The sequence below is a fragment of the Lethenteron reissneri genome, chromosome 71 (genome assembly GCF_015708825.2).
Source record: "Lethenteron reissneri isolate LAM-NWPU_2019-01 chromosome 71, ASM1570882v1, whole genome shotgun sequence".
Lineage (NCBI taxonomy): Eukaryota > Metazoa > Chordata > Hyperoartia > Petromyzontiformes > Petromyzontidae > Lethenteron > Lethenteron reissneri.
Window position 1 is genome coordinate 183,848 of NC_083849.1, and position 27,998 is coordinate 211,845.

Below are 27,998 nucleotides of genomic sequence, written 5' to 3' on the forward strand. Positions count from 1 at the left end.
TGGCCCACCCCACCCTCACCCCGCACTGGTGAAGGAATTCAACATTAGCCAGCCTCGTCCCCTGCACTGTCCGTCAGGGAGTGCTGCCTCCCTTGGCTCGTGGACACAATGGTGCAAACGGCGCCGTGTAAACTGCAGCTGTGGGGAGGGGCTACCCTGGGGTGGACGGTGCCCCACAGTGTGGGGCTTTACCAGCCGACCCCAGAGCGAGGGGTCACAGTGGTGGGAGGTAGAGGGCTTAAACAAAAAGCTAAATAAATATTTAGGATCAAGTATGGGATGCAGCAGGGCTTGTAACTGTACACCTCACACAACCCGCGTCGCCATGGTCTAGCTGCCTTGCTCCGAGCCAATGCCGCGTGACTGGTGGTCATGCCACCGGGGGGGGGGGGGGTGTGCAAGGGGCCCGTGTGCCCCCCTCGACTGCAGTGGCATTGAAGCGCTTCAAACGAGCACAAAATTAAACGCAATCTCAATGTGTGGGGACCGTGTGGTGGTTCCTTGCAGTGGTTATTCACTTTTTTTGTTTTACACATCCATGGAGCCCCCCCCCCCCCCCCAAAGTTAAAATTGGAGATGAGGGACCCTTTGTAAATGTGGACCCTGTGAGGGGGTGGCAGGAGGATTGATTGTGGGGAGCAAGCCGAGATCATCACGAAGCCGTTGCCCACCAGCCGCTCAGTGTTGCAGTCCATCCTTCATCGGTGTGCAGAGGACCAAGCAGCAGCAGCTGCATCGTCGTTCAGGAGAAAGTGTCCTGTTCTAACCTGTACGGCCGCGGGTCCATCCTTGCAAAGTAGAGTCTCGTGATCACTTGGCAGAGATTTCCCTCCAGTCTCCACATTTCTGTAGAACTGCCTTTGAAATTGAGTTTGACCTCCCACCCTGCTGCACCTCCAAAAAGCACCGGTTGGCTATGTACGGTGTGAAAGAAGTTCAACAGACTGCTGCCGGTTCTTTGCAAACCAGCCCCCACGAAACTGCCACCAGCCAATTGGGCATGAGCCACACTTGCCAGAGTACAGGGCAAGGGGCTGGGGGCTGCTCTTGCCAAGAGAGACACCCCCCCCCCCCGCACAGCCTCAACAGGCTGTTGGTGCTTCTCGCTCGCAGCACCTGTGAAGGCCGCATCAGGGGTGAGGGGGTGGCCAGCACCACGCCCGACCGCCTTTGTCTCCCCGGTGGCAATTTTTACACCGCACCAGGTAATCATTTGAGGCTGAGTCGACCGAGGGGAAGCCCAAGACCAGATAATCGTTATCACTGATGTTGGCCTCGAGCGGGTATTGAACTTGGGCCGCCGGGTTCGTAGTGCGACACGCTAACCGGGACACTCCTGGCTCCCCACGCAGCCTGACGGCGCACACACACTAATTAGAAGCACAGTTAGGGTATTCATTTCAGCCGGATAGGTGACCCAGAAAACATTGACATGCCCGGCACACCACGTCCAGTATACCTCGCTCTAGGCTGTGGCTATTGTCACATCCCACCCTGCTGCAGTATTTGACCAGCCAATCGGGGGGGGGGGGGGAGCTCCGTCAGCAATTTCATGCCAATGCCCGAGGCTCTTGACTGCACTGCTGCTGCTGCTGCACTTTCAATTTCTCTGTTCATTTGCTCTTGCTGCTGCTGCTTCTTACAAAGCTGCTGCTGCTGCAGGTAGTAGCTGCAAGCCCGATCCGATGTGGGCCGCGCTACGGGATGGGGTGAGGAGGGGAGTGATCTTCACTGATGCTTCGTTCCGAACGGCGACTTTGACAGAAATCGCCGTGGAGAGTTCACCACGGGATGAGAGCCACCATCGCGTCTTCGGGAGCTGGGTCCTATCGTCATCGGGGGGGGGGGGGGGGAGGCGATGAGCTGATTTCTCAAGTGCAAATCCATCGCTAAGTGGTTCAACTAAATATCTCAACTTGCCACCGCACCCTCAACAGCAACAACAAGAACGACGCGTTCACGCATCGACGTCCTCCCGCTGGTGCCCAAATGTCAGATCACCCCCCTCAATCCGAGTGCACCAGCTGACAGACGTGGTACCGACTGCTCGGACTGGCAGCTGTTCAGTGGCACCGGCTGCTTGGACTGGCACCAGCTGATCATGTGGCACCAACTGATCAGTGGCACCGGCTGACAAGTGATGTCAGCTGCTAGGACTGGCACCAGCCGATCAGTGGGACCAGCCCATCGTAGACTCCCCTTGTGTCCTGAAACGCCCTCTACCTTCACATTTCTGTAGACTCCTTCATGTTTTGTTCACCGTCGGATGGCCGCCGCTCGTCTCCCACGCGCCACCCTCACCTGCAGGCGCCACCCGAGGTGGCCGTCGTCGTGTTTGCGGCTCGCTCGCTACTCCGCTTACTTTCCTCGCCGCCTTTACATCACTCTCGCTTGCTGCGAATCTCGCGCGGTGGCGGTGCCGCCGCCGCCGCGCCGACGGCGGCGTCGCCGTCACGCCTCCTTGGCGTTGGAGATCTGCTTCCAGAGCAGCGCCTTGAGGTTGTTGAGCACCAGCGAGTGGTGCACCTCCATGGTGTTGGCCGAACCGCGCAGGCTGGTGCACACGGCCAGCTGGCGCCGCAGCTCGGCGGCCACGTGGGCGGGGCAGCCCGCCAGCAGGTACTCGGCGAGCAGCGCGCACACCTTGGGCAGGTTGGGCTGGATGGCGTCGGGGGAGCAGCGGCGCGCCAGCCGGTCGCAGGCGGCGCGGCAGTCGCTGCCCACGACGCAGTCCCCGTCCGAGTCGCAGCGGCGCGCCGCCAGCGCCTCGCGCAGCGCCGCCTCGGGCACGACGGCGCCGAGGTCGAGGAGGCGCGCGTCGTGCCGCTCGTTGTGGCCGAAGGCGGCGGGCCCGGCCTCGCACACGTGGAACGAGCCGTACGCGCCGTGGAACACCTCCTCGGTGAACTCGAGCAGGCCGATGGACACCTTGGCGCGCAGGGCCCAGGGCGGCGCCAGCAGGGCCCGCTCCGCCGCCCGGCTCAGCCAGGCCGGCACGACCGACGCCAGCGGCCACGGGGGCGCGACGCCGTAGAGGCGCGTGACGCCGACGCGCTCCGTCACGTAGGTGTCTCCGCAGAAGCCCAGCAGGCGGGGCGCGTGCTCGCGCTCGCGCAGCACCGCCATGAGCAGGAAGTCGTTGCGCTGCAGCAGCGCCCACGCCGACTTGGCCTCGGCCAGGGACACCTTGCCGTCGCGGTTCACGTCGGCCAGCGCGATGAGGTGCGACACCAGCTCCGGCAGGCTCGGCTGGTTGCCCAGCTTGGTCTGCGCAGAAGAGGAGGAGGAGGAGGCGGTGGGGAGCGGTGGCGCAGCGGTTAGCGCTACCATAACCGGCGACACGAGCCGCCAACACCGGCGACGGTGACGCGAAGCGGTCCTGGGCCTGCCCGAGCCGATAGTCTCAAATGAGCAGCTCGTGCGGTATGTAAACATCGCCGTTGGGGAGATGAAGGTGGTTGTGCGTGGTGCCGGCCACATACCCCCCTGGTATGTTGTCCCAGCCTTCATAGGTGCTGCACGCTCTCAGCACTTGTCCAAAGAGTCTACGAAGGCGTTACGGGGCGATCTTTGTCTTTAATGGGGGAGAGGGTGGAGAAGATGAGGGGATTCGACGTGAGAGCTGATGACGACGATGTTGCCGACGATCACGGCGACACTGACGATGATGACGATCAAAATTACTGTTATGACAATCATATTGATACTCAACACAATGATCGCTGTGATGATGATGATGGTGGTGGTGAGGATAGAGGCGAGGACGGTGGGGAGGACGGTGGTATGATGCCATACGCGAAAGATTTACGCGACCCCCTTACAGCTGCTACGAGCTCGGCTCCTGTTCCTCGCAGCTCTAAATCACGCTTCGTTTTGCCAGTGGGTGGCGGGGGCAGGTCGCGTGGGGGCGGAAGGGGGTGGGGAGTCGCGATGCCCCAACACGGCTGGCACAGGCTGCGGCACTGCGCCTGGCATGGGTCACCTGCAGGAAGTGCAGCAGCATCTCCTTGAACTCGTCCATGGAGGTGCCTTTGATGGGTTTGTCGAAGAGGACGAGTTCGCGCCGCGGGGACGAGTCGGGCTCCAGGTCCAGGCGGAACGCCTCCTCCAGTCCGCACTTGATCACCACGTCCGCCTTGCCCCAGCGGCCCGTGTACACCTGCCACCACACACGTGTACCGTACACACGTACAGCACACGCGTATAGCACACACGTACCACACGCCACACGTGTACCACACACGCTAACCACACCAAACACATGTACCGCACACGCGTACAGCACACGCGTACAGCACACGAGTACCACACCCCACACGCGTACCACACCGCACGTGTACCGCACACGCGTACCGCACACGTGTACCGCACACGCGTACCACACACGCGTACCACACCGCACGTGTACCGCACACGCGTACAGCAGCGATGCCAGAGGGCGACGTGGGAGCGTGGCTCACCTGGCGAGTGGGGTGAGTCGACAGACAGCGCTGGAACTGCAGCGTCTTCTCCTCACACAGGGCACTACAGGCCGATCCGGCTATTATACCCTTCTTGTACTGATCACACTGCACAACCACACGCACACACGCACACACACATGCGCACACACACACAGGGCAAGTGCTGTCAGCGAGTAGCACCTGTGAAGACCGGTGCAGCACACGAGGGTGGGTGGCCAGCCCCACGCCCGGCCGCCTTTGTCTCCCCAGTGGCGATGTTTTTACATGCCGCACCAGGTACTTATTTGAGGCTGAGTTGACCTAGGGGAGGCCCGGGACCGATTAAAATAATCGTCACTGGTGTTGGCCGTGAGCTGGAATCGAACTTGGGTCGCCGGGTTCGTAGCGCAGCACGCTGACCGATGAACGACCGCTCCCCACGCGCGCACACACAAACAGATGCCCCTTGTCGCCGTGAAGAGACTGCTGGGGCAAGTGGTGTCCACGAAAACCGATGAAGACAGGCACGGCACACCAAGGGGGTGACCAGGACCAAGGCCAGCAACCTTTGTTGTTTACACACCGCACCAGGTACCCGCTGAAGGATTGGTCGACCGAGCAAAAACAACAATTAAACAGTCCCAGACCACGCCAAGATAACACACGCAGTAGCGCTCAATAGAATGGCACATGAACATTGAACTATCGATACACAGGTCAGGCTCAAAGTTACAAATCACATTTCTAAATGTCTGCATCCAGCATGCATACGCATGGAGAGCTAATCAGCGGTAAGGTCAAAACAGTGTCCCCGCTTCAACTCGGCTCCACCTTCGTCCACCCTGCTCCACCTTCGTCCACCCTGCTCCACCCCCCTCGTCTCACCACCATGATCTTGCAGACGGCTCCACGGCACAACTCCGTGTAGGAGGAGTACTGCATGTAGAGCACCCAGCTCCCCACCAGCACGCCCAGCCACACGAGGAACAGGTGCCTCACTCGCAGCCCTGGGAAGCGGGTCTACAGAGACAGGCACACACAAGGGGACATGGAGACACCACCACGCCCAGTCACACGAGGAAGAGGTGCCTTACTCGCAGCCCAGGGAAGCGGGTCTACAGAGACACGCACACACAAGGCGACATGGAGACACCACCACGCCTAGCCACACGAGGAACAGGTGCCTTACTCGCAGCCCCGGGAAGCGGGTCTACAGAGACAGGCACACACAAGGCGACATGAAGACACCAGCACGCCCAGCCACACGAGGAACAGGTGCCTTACTCGCAGCCCAGGGAAGCGGGTCTACAGAGACACGCACACACAAGGGGACATGAAGACACCAGCACGCCCAGCCACACGAGGAACAGGTGCCTTACTCGCAGCCCTGGGAAGCGGGTCTACAGAGACACGCACACACAAGGCGACATGGAGACACCAGCACGCCCAGCCACACGAGGAAGAGGTGCCTTACTCGCAGCCCCGGGAAGCGGGTCTACAGAGACAGGCACACACAAGGCGACATGGAGACACCAGCACGCCCAGCCACACGACGAACGGGAACTTCGAAAATATTTGTGTTTTAACCGCTAAGGCCCGCTGAGCTGTGTAGCTATATTCAGAAGCAGCTTGGCTATTACAAATTATAGCTCCAGGAAGTGGCTTATCACGTGCAGCCATCGTGACTGTGACACCCACTCGTAGCCCAGGAAATCGGAGTCAACAGAGACACGGGGTGACATGGGGTGACACGGGGGATTGCAGACAGAGCAACGGAGTCACTGAGACAGCAGACATCAGCAGCATGCCCAGCGAAACCACTCGGAGCCCAGGGAATATGAAGTGTCACACACAGAGACACACACAGAGACACACACAGAGTCACACACAGAGTCACACACAGAGCCACAGAGACACACAGAGACACACAGAGTCACACACAGAGCCACAGAGACACACACAGAGACACACAGAGTCACACACAGAGACACACACACAGACAGAGACACACAGAGTCACACACAGAGAGCCACAGAAACACACACAGAGACACACAGAGTCACACACAGAGTCACACACAGAGACACACACAGAGACACACACAGAGACACACAGAGAGCCACAGAAACACACACAGAGACACACACAGTCACACACAGAGACACACACAGAGACACACACAGAGACACACACAGATGTTCCGTTTGTTGTCCTTCCCCCACACCTCCGATTAGCACGGTTGGCTACGTACGGTGCGAAAGAAGTTCAACATGCAGCACACATTGATAGCTACAACCAGCACTCCCACAACAAGCACGACAACAACAACAACAACAACCAGCCACCATAATGACGACAGCCGCCGTGACAACCACCATGACAACCACCATGACAACCACCATGACAACCACCATGACAACCACCATGACAACCACCATGACAACCACCATGACAACAACCACCACCATTAACAACCACCATGACAACCACATCCCACAAGGTAATCACAACCACCACGACAACCAAAATTACCAAGCCCACTGCAATCATCAAAATAACCACAACCCTGTAGTCCACCACTCACCGGGTGGAGTCCACCACCCACCCTGTGGAGCCCACCACTCACCCTGTGGAGTCCACCACTCACCCTGTGGAGTCCACCACTCGCCCTGTGGAGTCCACCACTCACCCTGTGGAGTCCACCACTCGCTCTGTGGAGTCCACCACTCACCCTGTGGAGTCCACCACTCGCCCTGTGGAGTCCACCACTCACCCTGTGGAGTCCACCACTCGCCCTGTGGAGTCCACCACTCACCCTATAGTCCACCACTCACCCTGTGGAGTCCACCACTCACCCTGTGGAGTCCACCACTCGCCCCTATAGTCCACCACTCGCCCTGTGGAGTCCACCACTCACCCTGTCGAGTCCACCACTCACCCTGTGGGGTCCACCACTCGCCCTCTAGCTCACACAAGATGTAACCAATCACCAAATCGCCACTAACCGCGGTCCCATCTTCTTGGTTCTTTCGGTAAAGTCACGTAGAAGGGAAATAATAAAATAATAAAAATAAAACTTAATAAAATACAATTCTCACGACGTTTCGGCCACAACACAAGCAGCCGTCCTCAGGTGAAGAACAGCGTCTGTCGGAAAGACAGCGTCTGAATGACGCTGTCTTTCCGACAGACCTGTTCGTGAGAATTGTATTTTATTATGTTTTATTTTTATTATTTTATTATTTCCCTTCTACGTGATGACTTTACCGAAAGAACCAAGAAGATGAATCCCTGCAGTCACGAAAGAAGCTTTACATCGACATGTAACCGCGGTCTCTTTCTGGGTCCAGCCTGCGCAGTCGACCGCTGGAAATCATTGCAGTCCGTGCCGTCAATAAATATATAAATATATAACTATATATGAATATATAACTATATATAAATATATAACTATATATATATAACTATATATAAATATATAACTATATATATAAATATATAGTGGTACAAATCTTTGTTTAGATATTAAACCCAAATGACGTCGGGGTAAATCCCCGTGCAACACACATCACGACCACAAGCGCCTCTCCCTCGCAACCAGCTTGCAACGCAATTCCCGCATCACAACCACCACCACCACCACCCACAACCACCACCCACCACCCACCACCCACAACCACCCACCACCCACAACCACCCACAACCACCACCCACCACCCACCACCCACAACCACCCACAACCACCACCACCACCCACCACCCACAACCACCACCACCCACAACCACCACCACCACCCACCACCCACAACCACCCACCACCCACAACCACCCACAACCACCACCACCACCCACCACCCACAACCACCCACAACCACCACCACCCACAACCACCACCACCCACAACCACCACCACCCACAACCACCACCACCCACAACCACCACCACCACCACCCACAACCACCACCCACCACCCACCACCCACAACCACCCACCACCCACAACCACCCACAACCACCACCACCACCCACCACCCACCACCCACAACCACCCACAACCACCACCACCACCCACCACCCACAACCACCACCACCACCCACCACCCACAACCACCCACCACCCACAACCACCCACAACCACCACCACCACCCACCACCCACAACCACCACCACCACCCACCACCCACAACCACCCACCACCCACAACCACCACCACCACCCACCACCCACAACCACCACCACCCACAACCACCCACCACCACCACCACCCTGGTCGCAACCTTTCCTGTGCAACAACGCAACCACATTCACCACAACAATAACCACCTCCTCCTCCTCCTCAACCAACGTGGAACACAACAACAACAACCACCACCACCACCACCTCACAACCTCCCCGTTCTAAACCGCATTGCAACGCAATCACCTCCCTCACCACGGTGCAACAACACAACCACCAACACTCGCAATCACAACCTCTGTGCTGAAACACCACAACAACCACCACCACAACAACCATCACAACCACCACAACCACCACCACAACAACCACCACCACAACCACCACCACCTCGTTGCAACCACAACCACCTCGTTGCAACCACAACCACCACCACAACCACCACCACCACAACCGCCACAACCACCACCACCACAACCACCACCACCACAACCACCACCTCGTTGCAACCACAACCACCACAACCACCACCTCGTTGCAACCACAACCGCCACAACCACCACCACCTCGTCGCAACCTCCGCTTTCTCAGCCACCACAAAGCAACCTCCATAACAACGGCAGACATCGCCACAGCCGCCTTTCTCTGGGCACCATGAAGCACAGCGACAAACGCAAAGGTCGCCGACCAAGCAACAGGGGAAGGGAGAGACGACGACGACGAAGACGACGAAGAGCGCGCCCGTGATTCACCTGCACGAAGTGGCCGCCGAACAGAAGCTTGCGAATGGCCGCCCTGGAAACGGCGCCTCGGGCCATCGCGGCCTACTACCGAGCGGCGAGCCTCGGGCTCGCCTAGCCGCGCTGCGGGACTCGATCGACTTCCGGCCGGCGGAAGCCTCTGCCCGCAGGAGCCCAGCCTCCCCGTCTCCCCAGCCGCCCAGCCGCCCCGTCTCCCCGTCTCGCCACCCACCCCCGGGCTCGTGCCGTCGTCCGTCAGGCAGCGCCGATGTCACCGACGACTTAAAATCGACGTTTCGCGGAGCAGGGTAACGATGCGAAACGTCGCGGCGGGGGGTGACGGAGGAGCGGGTTACCCTGGCGGCTCATTGCGGGCGCGCACCGAGGACGAGGAGGGGGGAGTGGGGGGGGGGGAGTGGGGGGGGAGTGGGGGGGACGAGGAGGGGGGGGAGTGGGGGGGGGGAGTGGGGGGGGAGTGGGGGGGACGAGGAGGGGGGGAGTGGGGGGGGGGACGAGGAGGGGGGAGTGGGGGGGGGACGAGGAGGGGGGAGTGGGGGGGGAGTGGGGGGGGAGTGGGGGGACGAGGAGGGGGGGAGTGGGGGGGGGAGTGGGGGGGGGGAGTGGGGGGGGAGTGGGGGGGACGAGGAGGGGGGGAGTGGGGGGGGGGAGGGAGTGGGGGGGGAGTTGGGGGGGACGAGGAGGGGGGGAGTGGGGGGGGGGACGAGGAGGGGGGAGTGGGGGGGGGATAGTGGGGGGGGAGTGGGGGGGGACGAGGCGGGGGGGAGGTGGGGGGGGGTCGTGGGGGGGGAGTGGGGTGGACGAGGATGGGGGGGAGTGGGGGGGGGAGTCAGTGGGGGTGGGAGTGGGGGGGACCGAGGGGAGGGGGGAGTGGGGAAGGAGGTGGGGGGGGAGTGGGGGGACGAGGCAGGGGGGGGGAGTGGGGGGAGGAGTGGGGGGGAGTAGTGGGGGGGACGAGGGGAGGGATAGTGGGGGGGGGAGGTGGGGGGGGACGAGTGAGGGGGGACTGAGGAGGGGGAGTGGGGGGTGAGTGGGGGGGGAGCTGGGGGGGACGAGGAGGGGGGGAGTGGGGGGGGGAAGTGGGGGGGGGGGGGCAGTGGGGGGGACGTGTGGGGGGACGAGGAGTTGGGGGGAGTAGTGGGGGGGGGGAGTGGGGGGGGGAGTGCGGGTGTGGGACGAGAGAGGGGGGGCTCCGGTGGGGCATGGGAGTGGGGGGGGGAGTGGGGGGGACGAGGAGGGGGGGAGTGGTGGGGGGGAGTTGGGGGGGGGAGTGGGGGGGACGAGGAGGGGGGGGAGTGGGGGGGGGGAGTGGGGGGGACGAGGAGGGGGGAGTGGGGGGGGAGTGGGGGGGGAGTGGGGGGACGAGGAGGGGGGGAGTGGGGGGGGGGAGTGGGGGGGGGGGAGTGGGGGGGGAGTGGGGGGGGGAGTGGGGGGGACGAGGAGGGGGGGAGTGGGGGGGGGGAGTGGGGGGGGAGTGGGGGGGACGAGGAGGGGGGGAGTGGGGGGGGGGAGTGGGGGGGACGAGGAGGGGGAGTGGGGGGGGGGAGTGGGGGGGAGTGGGGGGGGAGTGGGGGGGACGAGGAGGGGGGGAGTGGGGGGGGGAGTGGGGGGGGGAGTGGGGGGGACGAGGAGGGGGGGAGTGGGGGGGGGGGGGGGGTGGGGGGGACGAGGAGGGGGGGGAGTGGGGGGGGAGTGGGGGGGGAGTGGGGGGGACGAGGAGGGGGGAGTGGGGGGGGACGAGGAGGGGGGGAGTGGGGGGGGGAGTGGGGGGGACGAGGAGGGGGGAGTGGGGGGGGGAGTGGGAGGGGGAGTGGGGGGGACGAGGAGGGGGGAGTGGGGGGGGGGAGTGGGGGGGGGAGTGGGGGGACGAGGAGGGGTGAGTGGGGGGGGGGAGTGGGGGGGGAGTGGGGGGGGGAGTGGGGGGGACGAGGAGGGGGGGGAGTGGGGGGGGAGTGGGGGGGGAGTGGGGGGGGGGAGTGGGGGGGGAGTGGGGGGGACGAGGAGGGGGGAGTGGGGGGGGACGAGGAGGGGGGGAGTGGGGGGGGGAGTGGGGGGGACGAGGAGGGGGGAGTGGGGGGGGGAGTGGGGGGGGGAGTGGGGGGGACGAGGAGGGGGGAGTGGGGGGGGGGAGTGGGGAGGGGAGTGGGGGGACGAGGAGGGGTGAGTGGGGGGGGGGAGTGGGGGGGGGAGTGGGGGGACGAGGAGGGGTGAGTGGGGGGGGTGAGTGGGGGGGGGAGTGGGGGGGGGAGTGGGGGGGGGGGAGTGGGGGGGGGGAGTGGGGGGGGGGAGTGGGGGGGACGAGGAGGGGGGAGTGGGGGGGGAGTGGGGGGGACGAGGAGGGGGGAGTGGGGGGGACGAGGAGGGGGGAGTGGGGGGACGAGGAGGGGGGGAGTGGGGGGGGGGGGGGACGAGGAGGGGGGAGTGGGGGGGGGGAGTGGGGGGGGAGTGGGGGGGACGAGGAGGGGGGAGTGGGGGGACGAGGAGGGGGGAGTGGGGGGGGGAGTGGGGGGGGAGTGGGGGGGACGAGGAGGGGGGAGTGGGGGGGGAGTGGGGGGGACGAGGAGGGGGAGTGGGGGGGGGAGTGGGGGGACGAGGAGGGGGGAGTGGGGGGACGAGGAGGGGGGAGTGGGGGGGGGGACGAGGAGGGGGGAGTGGGGGGGGGGAGTGGGGGGGGAGTGGGGGGGGACGAGGAGGGGGGAGTGGGGGGGGAGTGGGGGGGGAGTGGGGGGGACGAGGAGGGGGGAGTGGGGGGGACGAGGAGGGGGGAGTGGGGGGGGAGTGGGGGGGACGAGGAGGGGGGAGTGGGGGGACGAGGAGGGGGGAGTGGGGGGACGAGGAGGGGGGAGTGGGGGGGGAGTGGGGGGACGAGGAGGGGGGAGTGGGGGGGGGGACGAGGAGGGGGGAGTGGGGGGGGGAGTGGGGGGGGAGTGGGGGGACGAGGAGGGGGGAGTGGGGGGGACGAGGAGGGGGGAGTGGGGGGGGAGTGGGGGGGACGAGGAGGGGGGAGTGGGGGGACGAGGAGGGGGGAGTGGGGGGACGAGGAGGGGGGAGTGGGGGGGGGGACGAGGAGGGGGGAGTGGGGGGGGGAGTGGGGGGGGAGTGGGGGGGGGGACGAGGAGGGGGGAGTGGGGGGGGGAGTGGGGGGGGTGGGGGGGGACGAGGAGGGGGGAGTGGGGGGGACGAGGAGGGGGGAGTGGGGGGGGGAGTGGGGGGGACGAGGAGGGGGAGTGGGGGGACGAGGAGGGGGAGTGGGGGGACGAGGAGGGGGAAGTGGGGGGGAGTGGGGGGGACGAGGAGGGGGGAGTGGGGGGGGGGACGAGGAGGGGGGAGTGGGGGGGGAGTGGGGGGGGGGACGAGGAGGGGGGAGTGGGGGGGGGAGTGGGGGGGGAGTGGGGGGGACGAGGAGGGGGGAGTGGGGGGGGAGTGGGGGGGGGGGACGAGGAGGGGGGAGTGGGGGGGGGGACGAGGAGGGGGGAGTGGGGGGGGGGACGAGGAGGGGGGAGTGGGGGGGGGAGTGGGGGGGGAGTGGGGGGGGGGACGAGGAGGGGGGAGTGGGGGGGGGAGTGGGGGGGAGTGGGGGGGACGAGGAGGGGGGAGTGGGGGGGACGAGGAGGGGGGAGTGGGGGGGGGAGTGGGGGGGACGAGGAGGGGGGAGTGGGGGGACGAGGAGGGGGGAGTGGGGGGACGAGGAGGGGGGAGTGGGGGGGGAGTGGGGGGGACGAGGAGGGGGGAGTGGGGGGGGGGACGAGGAGGGGGAGTGGGGGGGGAGTGGGGGGGGGACGAGGACGGGGGAGTGGGGGGGGGAGTGGGGGGGGAGTGGGGGGGACGAGGAGGGGGGAGTGGGGGGGGAGTGGGGGGGGGGACGAGGAGGGGGGAGTGGGGGGGGGGGACGAGGAGGGGGGAGTGGGGGGGGGAGTGGGGGGGGAGTGGGGGGGACGAGGAGGGGGGAGTGGGGGGGGGGCGAGTGGGGGGACGAGGAGGGGGGAGTGGGGGGACGAGGAGGGGGGAGTGGGGGGACGAGTGGGGGGGTAGGAGGAGGTGGGACGAGGAGGGGGGTCGAGGGGGGGGGTGTCGCCCCCACTTGCCGCAGCCGCCGGCAGAGGGCGCCGTCGGCTCGTGGCTTGGCCGCGTGGAGGGGGCGATGGGGTCAAGGTCAGGCAGGTTGGGGTCAAGCTCAGGCAGGTTGGGGTCAAGGTCAGGCAGGGATGGGTCAAGGTCAGGCAGGTTGGGGTCAAGGTCAGGCAGGGAAGTGTCCGCTCATCCGCAACTTCGTATTCAACGCGTGTGGGCTTGGGGGTCATCAGCAATGGGACGATAACTCCACAGCGGCGTGGCAGCCGAGGAACTGAATCAGAATCTGTCTTTATCCTGCAGGAATCCGATCAGCTATGAAGCTGTTTTGCACAGAGAGAGTGATGGAATCAGCTAATCACAAACTTTAATGATGTCAGGCTTTTCTGGACCTGCCTCCTCCTGCCTCACCTCATCGTGTATGCTGAACTTCTTTCGCACCGTACGTAGCCACCCGCGCTAATCGGAGGTGTCGTGGAAGGACAAACTAAACACACAAACAACCGAATCCATCTCATTCCCATCCTAGCCACTTGCCCCACACTCCTGGCTCACCGGTGGATCTCCATCTCAGCCACCAGGTCTCATCTTGCGGTCACAAGGTGTCAACGACCTCGCCTGATTGTGGGTTCGATCCCCATCCTGAGGCCTGCGGTACATTTGGAGTTTGCGTTTCTCCGTCTCCGTGGTCGCGTGGATTTTTCTCCGGGTCCTCCGGTTTTCCCCTCCGCCAGAGGTCGCAAACGGGTTTTGATTCCTTACCCGTACCCGTACCCGGCCGCACCAGGGTCGCAAATGGGTACCCGTCCCCGGCCGGGTACGGGTAGCCAGGTATCGGGTAGGGTACGGGTATCGGGTACCCGATTGCGACCTCTGCCCTCCGCATTTAGAATCGACAAGGCGCGTTGAGAGGATTTGGCTGCTAGAAATGTCCAAGTGATTGTCACTTCGCCGAGTTGTCGTTTGTGACGAAGTCGCTTCTGAAAAGCTTCCCCGGTAAAATAAGATCTGGCTGTGACTGTCCCACCTGATGACGGAGACTTGTGTTGCCTCCGAAACGTCGTGATCTTTATTTTATTATTTTTATTAATTTTGATGTTTTACCTACGTGACTTTACCGAAAACACCTAAGAATATATTTTGTTTTCTTTCTACGTCACTTTACCGAAAGAACCAAAGAGTAAAATAGAAATTCATCTTCTTGGTTCTTTCGGTAAAGTCACGTAGAAGGGAAGTAATAAAATAATAAAAATAAAACATAATAAAACAATTCTCACGACGTTTCGGCCACAACGCAAGCAGCCGTCCTCAGGTGAAAACCAGGTCCGTCGAGGCGACAGTCTGAATGAAACAGCACACGAGCTTGGAGCATATATATAAGCTGGGCGCAGCTTATATATATATGCTCCAAGCTCGTGTGCTGTTTCATTCAGACTCTGTCGCCTCGACGGACCTGGTTTTCACCTGAGGACGGCTGCTTGCGTTGTGGCCGAAACGTCGTGACAATTGTTTTATTATGTTTTATTTTTATTATTTTATTACTTCCCTTCTACGTGACTTTACCGAAAGAACCAAGAAGATGAATCCCTGCAGTCACGAAAGCTTTAAATCGAAAAAATAGAAATTGTTTAGTGTTTAATCTCATCTCCCACCCACTCCCCATCGCACACCCCCTCGACCTCGTCATCTCCCACACCAAGCTCTGCACCTCATCAGAAATGTCTCCTATTCCACTCCAGATGGCCACCCCCTTCCACGGATCTCCGTCCTTGTAAGAAGAGCCGAGAAAATGTATCTACGGGATCATCCCTGTAACAAATCAAATCAACTTAAAACTCCCTTTACCCACCCAGTGTCAGCTTTGTTAAATAGCGACGGAAGTATTCGTCAACAAAGTGTGCTGTACATGTGTGTGCATCAGTGAAAGGCGATTCCGAGTATCAGGACGCAATCATAACACCCAAATTGCCTGCCACACATGAACCACAATTCCTCGCCGATCTCGTCACGTGACCTCCGGTGGTCATCCTGGCAGCAGCGGCTTTTGCCGAACCGTCGGACAAAGAGGGTCACCGCATGGAGTCCTTTCAGATGCGCTACTGCGGCTGTCTGGAACGCTCTTCCCTCCGATATGAGGAACCCACTGGCGCTATGCACTTTTAAGCGCTCGAGATTAAAAACCCATTTCTTCAAAACTACTTTGTGTGTTTAGTTTGTTGTCCTTCCCCCGCAGCTTCGATTAGCACGGTTGGCTACGTACGGTGTGAAGGGAGTTCAACATATGAGGACATACAAAGAGTGATGGCCATGAGGACTCCTGTTGTTGTTTGACTTGCATCCCACTGGGATTTTTGCACACAGCGTTGGTGTACGGAGTTTTTTCTGCAATATTGTGCTGTCTTTTCTTGGATTTTCTGTTTGCAATTATTCACTTTAAGATGTTTTCTTGTTCATGTTTTTGTTGTTTTGTTTGTTGCGGTTGCACCCGATTCAAGAGCCGACTGGCTCACAGGGCTACACCTAATACATGAACTTGAACTTGACCACCAGACCGGAGCGTCATCCTGAGAGAGGGTCAAGGGTCACGGCCCTCAGCCGGGACAACCGAAACTCCTGGGTTCGAATCCAGGGAGCTGCACGGGATTCAACTCTGTTCTCAGTCTCCCGACGTGAATCTACCGAAAGTGAATCTACCGAAAGTGAATCTATTGACGTGACTTTACCGAAAGAACCAACGAGTCTGTGTTCTCAAGCGCAGCCAGTTGATGGTCTCCGCCAGGTTCCCCACTAATTGCGCATTAAAAAACATTGAATTAAATTAATTTTCATTTAATTGAATGTCTATATTCCAGCTCGGAGAATTAAACAACGTTGCGACCGCCATGCGTCGAGCATTCCTCTCGTCAACGGAGAGTGGGTTGGAGAACTCGCTACTCTCTCCTGCGCCTACCAGAGGTCACGTGATCCCGGCAATGCATTGGTAGTAGCTCTGTGGTGGCTCCTTCAGTGGGCCGCTCTCGGACACAGGGAGCGTTGCTCGGGTCTGCGAGTGATCCGAATGGATTCTTTGATGATTCACGACGACGCGAGCACAAGTGTGACAACATGAGCGAGAAAATACAAAGTACACGAGAGGTTAAAATTTAAAAAATATTAATTTGCGGTCTTCTTTCAAACTCACATCGATCCCTCGAGACGCACGAGTCCAATGCGGAGAACAGAGGGGGACGCCACGGGTCACAGATCGGACTGGCGGAGAACTCCACACCGGGGTTCTGTATTTCAAGCGCCATGTAACTGCAAGATGATGGTCTGCCCACACCACGCCGCTCGTGTAGGGCCACCCAACTGCAACTACAAACCTCGGTTTTGACGACACCAGGTGGAATCCCAACGCTGGTCGGTGCGGAATTTGCAAAGGGGTAGGGTGCATAGAAGTGCAGTACAGCAATCGACGTCATTGTTGCAATACCCTCTGCAGCCTATCGCTACAAATGCCGATGGAAACTTGCCATGCCCGACGGTCGCCCATCCAAGCACAATCCAGGCTCAAGTTTGCTTAGCTCCGCAGATACGATATCGGGCGCATTACGGATGATTTTGTAACGGGCTTACGCGTACCATCATATCTACATTTACAAACATTTACAACAGCATCACGGATTTGTCATCATCAAAATGTAAAACCACTCTCACGCCCAGCGAGTCATGAACCCGCAGTGCAGAGGCACTAGTTCAGCGCTGGGGATCCATTTCTCACCGAATAATTTTTCGAGTCTCTGGGAGACTGTTGTAGGTGGCACGTCACGAGGAGTGGCAACAGCCCATCGCGAGATGTATACTGGATGTGGTGTGTGGGGCACGGATATGTACTTGTACGCCGACCCAGACTAACCTGATTAGCTCCGGTGCTGGAATAACGGTTTAGAGAGGACAACAGATTGGGGAGCCCTTCCTCCAGCTGCAGATAGAGCATGGCTGACGATGGTGATGGTAATGCAGGCCTGGTAAGACTCTCACACCACCCCTCTTCCACTTGCACATCCGAACCATGCCAATACGGGCCCGGCGTGGTACAGATGGTTTCCCACTGGCATTCTACCAAGCCGTGCCAAGGCTATCCAATCGTGGCTCAGGACCCAAGCGGTTGTGCAAGTGAATTATTGGGCCGAGAACGCCGAGGAGCTCGCTGCTAACCATCCTATTTGTTATTTGACCAGGTCAGACCCCCACACTGAGCTATGCAGCTCATGTTCAGAAGCGAACTGGCGATCACCAATGATAGCTCCATCAAGTCGCTCATCACGTGGAAATGTCGAGCAGCCAAATACTCGAATCGAATGTTGCTAAATGTGGAGGGAAAAACCGGAGGACCCAGAGAGAACTCCACGCAACCACAGGGAGACACGAAAACTCCAAATAAACAGCAGGCATCAGGGTCAAGAACGAACCGACTTGTATACCCGGCGAGGTAGTCAACATCTCGCCACCAAAGCACCGTAACACTGAGTCATGGTCCAGATCTGGTTAACAAACCGCATCGAAACGCAGAGGCACAAAGTGAGGAGAGGACCAGCCGAACTGGAGCGGTGATGCGGTGACAGGATACGCGCCCCCCACACCCCCACCTCGTTCATGGAGGCGACTTCGGCATGGTCACAGTATCCCGGAAACTCCAAGTGGGAGCAGCTGCACCCAGGCACCCGAGTGATTCTCTCTGAGAGTTTGTGTGAAGGCAGAGCCATTGTTGTGTGCGTGCACGAGTGTGCGTTCGAGTTCGTGTGTGGGCGAGCGATGCGAGTGCGTGATTGTGAGTAGGCGAGTGACTTTATGAGTTGGCGAACAAGTGCACGAGTGAGCATGCGAGTGAGCGAGTCAGACTGTAGGCGAGCGAGTTTATCGAGTGAAAGTGCGGGTTTGAGGCTGAGCGATTTTGTAACCGAGTGAGTTTGTGAGCGAGTCGCTGACCTTGTGCGCGGGCGAGCACGAGTCTGAGCAGGCGAGTGATCGAGCATGTGGCCGAGCGAGCGTGTGGCAGAGCGTGTGGCAGAGCGTGTGGTAGAGCGTGTGGCTGAGCGTGTGGCAGAGCGTGTGGCTGAGCGTGTGGCTGAGCGTGTGGCAGAGCGTGTGGCTGAGCGTGTGGCAGAGCGTGTGGCTGAGCGTGTGGCAGAGCGTGTGGCTGAGCGTGTGGCTGAGCGTCTGGCAGAGCGTGTGGCTGAGCGTGTGGCAGAGCGAGCGTTTGGCAGAGCGAGCGTGTGGCAGAGCGTGTGGCCGAGCGTGTGGCAGAGCGTGTGGCTGAGCGAGCGTGGGAGCGAGGGTGCTATTTATGTAAGAATTCACCCTCTCAAGGACATTCAATGACTGTCACAAATCGAGGTCCGGAATATATTTTGTATAAAATTAATTATCTACGTTTCCTACCTCGGTTGCAAATGATCGTTTTTATTCCACCTCGTTTATATAATTTTTAACTCCTCTAGCCTATAATGTTAAACGCGCCCATCATTCGCATGTCATAAACATAAATCAATAATTGTCGTGCTATTCAATGTGTGCGGTGTTCATAGGAATCTAATGAAATGCAACTCGATCCGTCATTACACCGCATACAGCATCACAGATAGTGAGCAGCCGAGCGATCGATTGATAACGTTAGTGAGCACACAAAGAGCGTGCAAGCGTCCCGAGTGAACGATCGAGTGAGAGTGGCTAAGAGGTTGAGCGAGTGAACGAGTGACGGACTAAACGAGTGAGTGATTGAGTGAATGAACAAATGAGTGATCGACTCAATGTGTAAGTTAGCCAGTGGGTGAACGAGTGAGTGAGCGAGTGAAGGACCAAACGAGTGAGTGATTGAGTGAATGAACAAATGAGTGATCGACTCAATGTGTGAGTGAGCCAGTGGGTGAACGAGTGAGTGAGCGAGTGAGGGACCAAACGAGTGAGTGATTGAGTGAATGAACAAATGAGTGATCGACTCAATGTATGAGTGAGCCAGTGGGTGAACGAGCGAGTGAAGGAGTGAGCGAGTACGTGATTGAGTGAATGAACGAGTGATCAACTCAATGTGCGAGTGAGTCAGTGGGTGAACGAGTGAGCGAGCGAGTGAAGGAGCGAGCGAGTGAGTGACCGTCCCTGGTCACGGCGCTGCAAGGCTCTGGTCAATCCACTGCAGGTAGGCAACGCTGCCCTGCTCGATCTCGAGACCTATGACCTCCGGGACTTCATATGGGTGGGAGGCCCTGCACAGAGACAAAAACAAAGATCCCTGTGTAACCAACGCAGACTGACGGGGCAAGTGCTGTTATCGCTGGCACCTGTTATAAAGCCGTCAAGGTGTTCACAGGAGCGATGTGGCCAGCACCGTCTCAACAACAACGACCTCCGGTCACAACTAAGTGGAGGTGACGTCAAGACGACACCAAGTGCCAGGCTAAGTGCACTTGGAGGCCACGTGAAGTGTCGAAGGCTCTCTGTTGGCAGGTCACAGGACAGACCCGGGTGCTATGGGTTGACTGAATGAGACGACCGACACATGCACACTAACATGCGCACGCGTGTCCGTGTGTATTTGCATGTGCACGTGCATTCATTGATGTGTATGATGCACATAAACGTGCATTCATTGATGTGTATGCATGTGTAGTCACATGGAATGGGTCACTATGGCGTGTAGCTCTGGTTGCTGGCAGAGATGGGTATCTGCTGTTGTAGCAGCCCTGTCTGCCAGTAGGTCACGTGGTAAGCCGGAGAAAGGGATGTGGGAACCTTCTGGTACATTCTAGAAGGGGGGCGGAGCGAGGCCGTGCTGGGTGGATAAAAGGGGGGCCCCGAGCGGGGGTTCGGGGCTGTTGTTTGGAGTGTAACCGTGGTGCTGCTGGAGTCTCCGTCACCGTCTTGACGCAGCCTGTGAGCTGTCCTGACCACAGTGGAGTTACTCGTTGCACCTGTGAGGGCTAGAACATAGTGCCTCCTACTCTTAGTGTCTCCGAGTGACTCACTACACGTGTGTGCCTGTGTGTATTGTGTATGTCTGCGGATACATGCACACACATGCACGAGTGTGTAATGTGTGCTCGTGTACGTGGGGAACGGTAATGTAGCAGTTAACGCACTCCGCTAGGAACGTGGCAAAACGAGTTCGAGTCCCGAGGTCGACTCAACAGGGCGCGGTGGTGCTGGCCACCCGCCCCATCGTGCGCCGTGCCGACCGTCTTAAGCGCTGCTCACTAACAGCACTTGCACCAACAGTCCGTTCAAGGCTGCACAGGGGAGCGTTGTCTCTGTACTCACCGCACATGCTCTTCAAGTGAAGGCACCAGGCTGCTCCTGGTCTTCACCACCTGCTCGGCACAGAGAGGACACACGCCCAGCAAAACCTCACTGAGCCTCACAACTCCCGCTCAGGATGCTCCCACTCACTTGTGGGACCTCAGCCCAAACGGTCCATGGCCTTGAGGCAGCTACAAATCGTCGTCTCTGGCCTTGGCGGCGTGGGCCTGGCAGGTTCACACCGCAGCAATCGGTTGCGCAACTTGCAACTCGGTTGCGCAACCCTGTTGCACACAACTAGGCCACTTACACGTGGACTTGTCCGCAACCATTTGCCGCTCGCGAGAGAGACGGACTCGACCCCGAAGCGTCGATAGGCTCGGCGATTTGTAGCGACCGGTTTCGTCCGCACACGGCGGCATTGCGCACAGCTACCACTGCCCGTCACAATCTGCACGCGGGGGGCGAGTGGGGAGGGAGTGAAGCCAACCAGGCCAGCGGGGGAGCTCTGCTCTGGGTGGTGTGACCAGACGCACTTTCTAGCCACAGCCAGACACTTTCTTGTTGTGCAACTACTCCCCCCCGCCCCAGAAGTGGACAAAGCAGTTGCGAGCAAACTGGAGTTGCGCCGTTTTTGAGTGGAGCGATTTTGGCTACACGACAACTGGTCGCTCAAGTGTGGAGCCAGATTGAGAGGCAGTCAGCCTGGACACTGACCTCAGTCTCAATGGTTGAGGTCAAGTTTGGCCTTCAGGCTCCCGGTCTGGAATCCAAGTTCGGTTCAGCTGAAATTGGGATGAGGCTGAAGGAGCATAAACCATCATCGCCTGAACTCCGGTCATCTTCGCAGCAGCGGCATTGAACAAAAGCGGCCACCGCATCGCGCGCTTCTAGATGCGCTTCTGCGGCCGTCTGGAATGCTCTTCCTTCCAATGTTAGGAAGCCCCCTCTGCTCTCCTGTTCCACCACCTGCGCCCACCCCCTCCCCCACTCCGCATCGTGGTCCCCTGCCCTGCCCCATCCCGCCCTCCACACCCCCCGTCCTCCGTACCAGAAGAAACTCTCCCTGCTCCTCCACGTGGCCCTCCCAGCGGAAGCTGTGACGACAAATGGGGACAATTACACGCACGCACGTGTGTGCGTGTCAGTATGTGGTCTGGTGGCTGTGTGTAAGTGGTGTGGTGGTTGTGTGTACGTGGTGGTTGTGTGTGTACGTGTGGTGTGGTGGTTGTGTGTACGTGTGGTGTGGTGGTTGTGTGTGTGCGTGTGGTGTGGTGGTTGTGTGTGTGCGTGTGGTGTGGTGGTTGTGTGTACGTGGTGTGTGGTGGTTGTGTGTGCGTGGTGTGGTGGTTGTGTGTGTGCGTGTGGTGGCTGTGTGGATGTGGTTGTTGTGTGTGTGCGTGTGGTTGTGTGTGTGTGCGTGGTGGTTGTGTGTACGTGGTGGTTGTGTGTACGTGGTGGATGTGTGTACGTGGTGGTTGTGTGTATGTGTGTACATGTGTACGTGTGGTGGATGTGTGTACGTGTGGTGTGGTGGTTGTGTAAGTGGTGTGGTGGTTGTGTTGCATGATGAACACTCCCCACATACTCACAAGGAAGTGATCTTAGGGATGATGCTGACACAAGCAGCCAAGCGCCTCTCCACCAATGAACTGCTCGCGCACACGCACACACACACGCACGCACACACACACACGCACACGCACGCACACACGCACGCACACGCACGCACACGCACGCACGCACGCACGCACGCACACACACACGCACACACGTGCAAAAGACAAAGATCCCCGAGTAGCCTTTATCAGACTGTTGGGGCAAGTGCTGTTAGCGAGTAGCACCTACGAAGGCCAGAACGGCACACGAGGGGATGAGTGGCCGGCACCACACCCGACCGCATTTGTCTCCCCGGTGGCGATGTTCACACACTGCCCCGGGTACTCATTTGAGGCTCAGTCAACCTAGGGGAGACCCAGAACCGGTGCAGATAATCGTCACTGGTTTGGGTCGTGAGCGTGAATCGAACGGGTGTCCCTGTAAGTCTATGGGTGTCTGTGTGAGTCTATGGGTGTCTGTCTGAGTCTATGGGTGTCTGTGTGAGTCTATGGGTGTCTGTGTGAGTCTATGGGTGTCTGTGTGAGTCTATGGGTGTCTGTGTGAGTCTGTGGGTGTCTGTGTGAGTCTGTGGGTGTCTGTGTGAGTCTGTGGGTGTCTGTGTGAGTCTGTGGGTCTGTGTGAGTCTATGGGTGTCTGTGTGAGTCTATGGGTGTCTGTGTGAGTCTATGGGTGTCTGTGTGAGTCTATGGGTGTCTGTGTGAGTCTATGGGTGTCTGTGTGAGTCTATGGGTGTCTGTGTGAGTCTATGGGTGTCTGTGTGAGTCTATGGGTGTCTGTGTGAGTCTATGGGTGTCTGTGTGAGTCTATGGGTGTCTGTGTGAGTCTATGGGTGTCTGTGTGAGTCTATGGGTGTCTGTGTGAGTCTATGGGTGTCTCTGTACGTCTATGGGTGTCTGTGTGAGGCTGTGGGTGTCTGTGTGAGTCTGTGGGTGTCTGTGTGAGTCTATGGGTCTCTGTGTGAGTCTATGGGTGTCTGTGTGAGTCTATGGGTGTCTCTGTACGTCTATGGGTCTCTGTGTGAGTCTATGGGTCTCTGTGTGAGTCTATGGGTGTCTGTGTGAGTCTATGGGTGTCTGTGTGAGTCTATGGGTGTCTCTGTGTAAGTCTATGGGTGTCTGTGTGAGTCTATGGGTGTCTGTGTGAGTCTATGGGTGTCTCTGTAAGTCTATGGGTGTCTGTGTGAGTCTATGGGTCTCTGTGTGAGGCTATGGGTCTCTGTGTAAGTCTATGGGTGTCTGCGTGAGTCTGTGAGTGTCTGTGTGAGTCTGTGGGTGTCTGTGTGAGTCTATGGGTCTCTGTGTGAGGCTATGGGTCTCTGTGTAAGTCTATGGGTGTCTGCGTGAGTCTGTGAGTGTCTGTGTGAGTCTGTGGGTGTCTGTGTGAGTCTATGGGTGTCTTTGTACGTCAATGATGGGTGTCTCTAAGTTTATGGTGTCTGTGTGAGTCTGTGGGTGTCTGTGTGAGTCTGTGGGTGTCTGTGAGAGTCTATGGGTGTCTGTGTGAGTCTGTGGGTGTCTGTGTGAGTCTATGGGTGTCTGTGTGAGCCTATGGGTGTATGTGTGAGTATATGGGTGTCTCTGTGTAAGTCTATGGGTCTCTGTGTGAGTCTGTGGGTGTCTGTGTGAGTCTATGGGTGTCTGTGTGAGCCTATGGGTGTCTGTGTAAGTCTGTGGGTGTCTCTGTGCCAGCTCACCGTGCCATGTCACGCGCCACGGCCTCCGTGGGGCACGTGATCATGACGACCGAGTGCTGCCACGGCAGCGGCCTCCCCGTTGCCGCGGCAACGAGCCAGGCCGAGCCACGCCGAGCCACGGGGTGCAGGACCAGGCTGGCCACCAGCAGCTGCAAAGACAAAGGTCCCCCGTGTAGCTTCAACGGGTGGTTGGGGCAAGTGCTGTTGACGAGCGGCCCCTATGAAGGCCGGCGCGGCACACGAGGGGGTTGTGTGTTGCCAGGGTTACGCCCGGCCGCCTTTGTCTCCCCGGTGGCGATGTGTATACTGTACACCGCTGTACAGGGCCGGTTCGGTCTGCACCACCGATGTTGGCTGTGAGGGGGAATCGAACTTGGGTGGCTGTGGACAGAGGCCACTGCGCTAACCACTGCGCCACCGCTCCACGTGTGCACCCCCCACACACACAACCTCGTCAATAGCAGACCAGCTATCACGACGACAACAGCAACCACAACAGCAACCACCACAACAACAACCACCACCACAACAACCACCACAACAACAACTACCACAACAACAACTACCACAACAACAACCACCACAACAGCAACTACAACAGCAACTACCACAACAACAACCACCACCACAACAACAACCACCACAACAACCACCACAACAACAACCACCACAACAACAACCACCACCACAACAGCAACCACCACAACAACAACCACCACAACAACAACCACCACCACAACAGCAACCACCACATCAACAACCACCACAACAGCAACCACCACAACAGCAACCACCACAACAACAACCACCACAACAGCAACTACCACAACAGCAACCACCACAACTACAACCACCACAACAACCACCACAACAACAGCAACCACCACAACAGCAACCACCACAACTACAACCATCAACAACTAACAACAACCACCACAACAACAACCACCACAACAGCAACCACCACAACAGCTACAACCACAACAACAACTACCACAACAACAACTACCACAACAGCAACCACCACAACAGCAACCACCACAACAACAACCACAACAACAACTACCACAACAACAACTACCACAACAACAACCACCACAACAGCAACCACCACAACAACAACCACCACAACAACAACCACCACAACAGCAACCACCACAACAGCTACAACCACAACAACAACCACCACAACAGCAACCACCACAACAGCAACCACCACAACAACAACCACCACAACAGCAACCACCACAACAACAACCACCACAACAACAACCACAACAACAACTACCACAACAGCAACCACCACAACAGCAACCACCACAACAACAACCACCACAACAACAACCACAACAACAACCACCACAACAGCAACCACCACAACAACAACCACCACAACAACAACCACCACAACAACAACCACAACAACAACCACCACAACAGCAATCACCACAACAGCAACCAAGACTACACCACCAAGCACAACCCACAACAGGTCCGTCGACAACCAAAATACCAACAAAACCAGAGCACAACAACCACCACCAAGCCCACCATAACTACCACCATAAACACTGTAACCACCACAACCACCACCATAAACACAACAACCACAACCACCACCATAAACACCACCATAAACACCACAACCACCACCATAAACACCACAACCACCACACCACAGCACCACCACCACAGCACCACCACACCACCACCACCACACCACCACCACTCCACCATCACACCACCACCACACACACCACCACACACACCACCACACCACCACCACCACTCCACCATCACACCACCACCACACACACCACCACACACACCACCACCACCACTCCACCATCACACCACCACACACACCACACACACCACCACCACCACCACTCCACCATCACACCACCACCACACACACCACCACACACACCACCACCACCACTCCACCATCACACCACCACCACACACACCACCACACACACCACCACACACACCACCACCACCACTCCACCATCACACCACCACCACACACACCACCACACACACCACCACACCACCACCACCACTCCACCATCACACCACCACCACACACACCACCACACACACCACCACACCACCACCAGCCCCTACCACTCACGGCCATGAGTACCGCCAGGGCCGCCCTCCTCCTCCTGCTGCTGCAGCTGCAGCAGCAGGAGGAGCAGGAGGAGGAGGAGGCCGCCGCCTTGCACGCTGACGCCATCCACACTCGCGGTCTCTTCGTCGTCTTCGTCGTGGTTGTTGCTGCTGCTGCCCCCTCGTCTGCCCCAAGGGGAGATCTCTCCTCACGTCTCCTCATACAGCGAAGGCGCCACCACAGGCAGCAGCAGCAGCAGCCGCGTTAGCAGGCGGCCATCTTAGTCGCCCAACAACAACAACAAAACAACAACAACAAACAACAACAAGCCCGAGTCACGGCACTTTCGCCATTCTCCTGCGTCAACTGAAACAGCGCCGACTGTAACGGAGTCACGCGAACAGGTTGCCGCGTGCGGCAGTGGGAGCGGGGCGAGTCGCTGTGGGGGTCGGAGCGGGGCGCGTTGCTGCCACCTCGCGGCGCGGTGACGACATTGGCCACAAGCCATTAATTATCCCACTGGTCAACACACTTTGTCTGGCATGAGGTTTTCCAACGGGTTTAAGGTAATTGTGGGGTGCCGATTTCAAATCTGGCATCAGTTTTTGTCTATCACATCAGGTTTTTGAGATATCAAATATTGCATTTTTAATTAAACTGCAGAAGAAAAATATCAAATAAATGTGGATATCTACATAAAATGGATATCTACATAAAATGGATATCTACATAAAATGATATTATAAACACACTATCCTAGAAATACAGCACCGTATTTTAACACTAAAGCAGTCACTGACTCGCAACAACTTGCATTCATAAGTGACAGAGTTAATTTCGGGTAAAATCAATGAAAATGGGGTATGCCGATAGCATAGAAATGAGATGTGATAGAGCAAATCTGAGATCAGATTTGGAATCAGCACCCTGAAATTAGTCTAGAACAGCTGCAAAAGTCGGGGCCAGAATTTTTTCTTGTTGTTGACCAGTGTTATCGCACTCACAACATTGTTTCGCTCCTGGGTAGCAAGTGTTACTTTAAAATTGCTTATGCGTCTAAAGTACAGAGAATGGCGATTATTCCTGGGGTCTTTCGGTAAAGTCACGGAGGTGAAAACTAAATAAAATAAAACTAAAATAAATCGCGACGTTTCGGAAGCAACACAAGCATCCGTCATCAGGTGTGACCGCTGCAGCTGTAACACATTCCTCCTCCTCCTGCGGAGGGAGCTGCTGGTAGGAACTTTGGTGGGTTGCTCGGTCAATGGCCAGAGGGTCAACGGCCAGGGCGTGGTGAATTCACCAGTGGTCGGGGGAGATTAGGTCCTGGATGGGGAGGACCCTGGCTCCCAGCCTTCCCGCCCTTGTGAGGGCGAAGGTCCTGAGCGACCAGAGGTCGGGGACCCGCCGGGCCAGCGGTGGGTCAGTGTGCCTCCCCTAGGTCCCGCCAGAGCACGCTGGGATAGCAGGGAGATTAGATAGACAGCAAGGTCCTGTACCTCATCAGGGTAACTGGTAAGGGGACCGTATACCCCTCTGTGTGATAGGGACTGTGTATTAAAGACAATAAACAGTGTGTGCCATAAAGAAGTGTATTAGTCCGTCCTTTACAACACTACACATGTATACAGACATCGACACAATTTAAACCGAGAAGATGGGTACTAACTCGGCAATTCCTGGAAGGACGTTACCAACCAGTTCAAGTGACAACTGGCTGTCATGTTTCCATTTTAGACCTGGCAGCCCTTTATTGGTGGAAGCCCACCACCAGTACCATCATTACCCACTACTACCATCAACACCACCAGTACCATCATTACCCACTACTACCATCAACACCACCAGTA

The 27,998-nt window shown here is 58.4% G+C and overlaps 1 protein-coding gene across 2 annotated transcripts; it reads right to left on the reverse strand.

The window, feature by feature from the left end:
* Window positions 1-165: 165 nt before the first annotated feature.
* Window positions 166-26,584, reverse strand: LOC133361235 (divergent protein kinase domain 1B-like). Of its 2 annotated transcripts, XM_061580130.1 has the most exons (8): window positions 26,170-26,584; window positions 24,033-24,181; window positions 22,312-22,371; window positions 21,771-21,816; window positions 5,328-5,462; window positions 4,461-4,568; window positions 3,983-4,159; window positions 166-3,267 (listed from the first exon to the last, which is right to left on the reverse strand). In XM_061580130.1, the coding sequence occupies exons 1-8, from the start codon at window positions 26,368-26,370 to the stop codon at window positions 2,452-2,454; spliced, it is 1,692 nt and encodes a 563-aa protein (XP_061436114.1). In that variant the 5' UTR covers window positions 26,371-26,584; the 3' UTR covers window positions 166-2,451. The 2 variants fall into 2 exon arrangements, with proteins under 2 accessions (XP_061436114.1, XP_061436113.1); XM_061580129.1 differs by lacking the exons at window positions 21,771-21,816; window positions 22,312-22,371; window positions 24,033-24,181; window positions 26,170-26,584 and adding an exon at window positions 9,371-9,752.
* Between the last annotated feature and the right edge of the window lie 1,414 nt (window positions 26,585-27,998).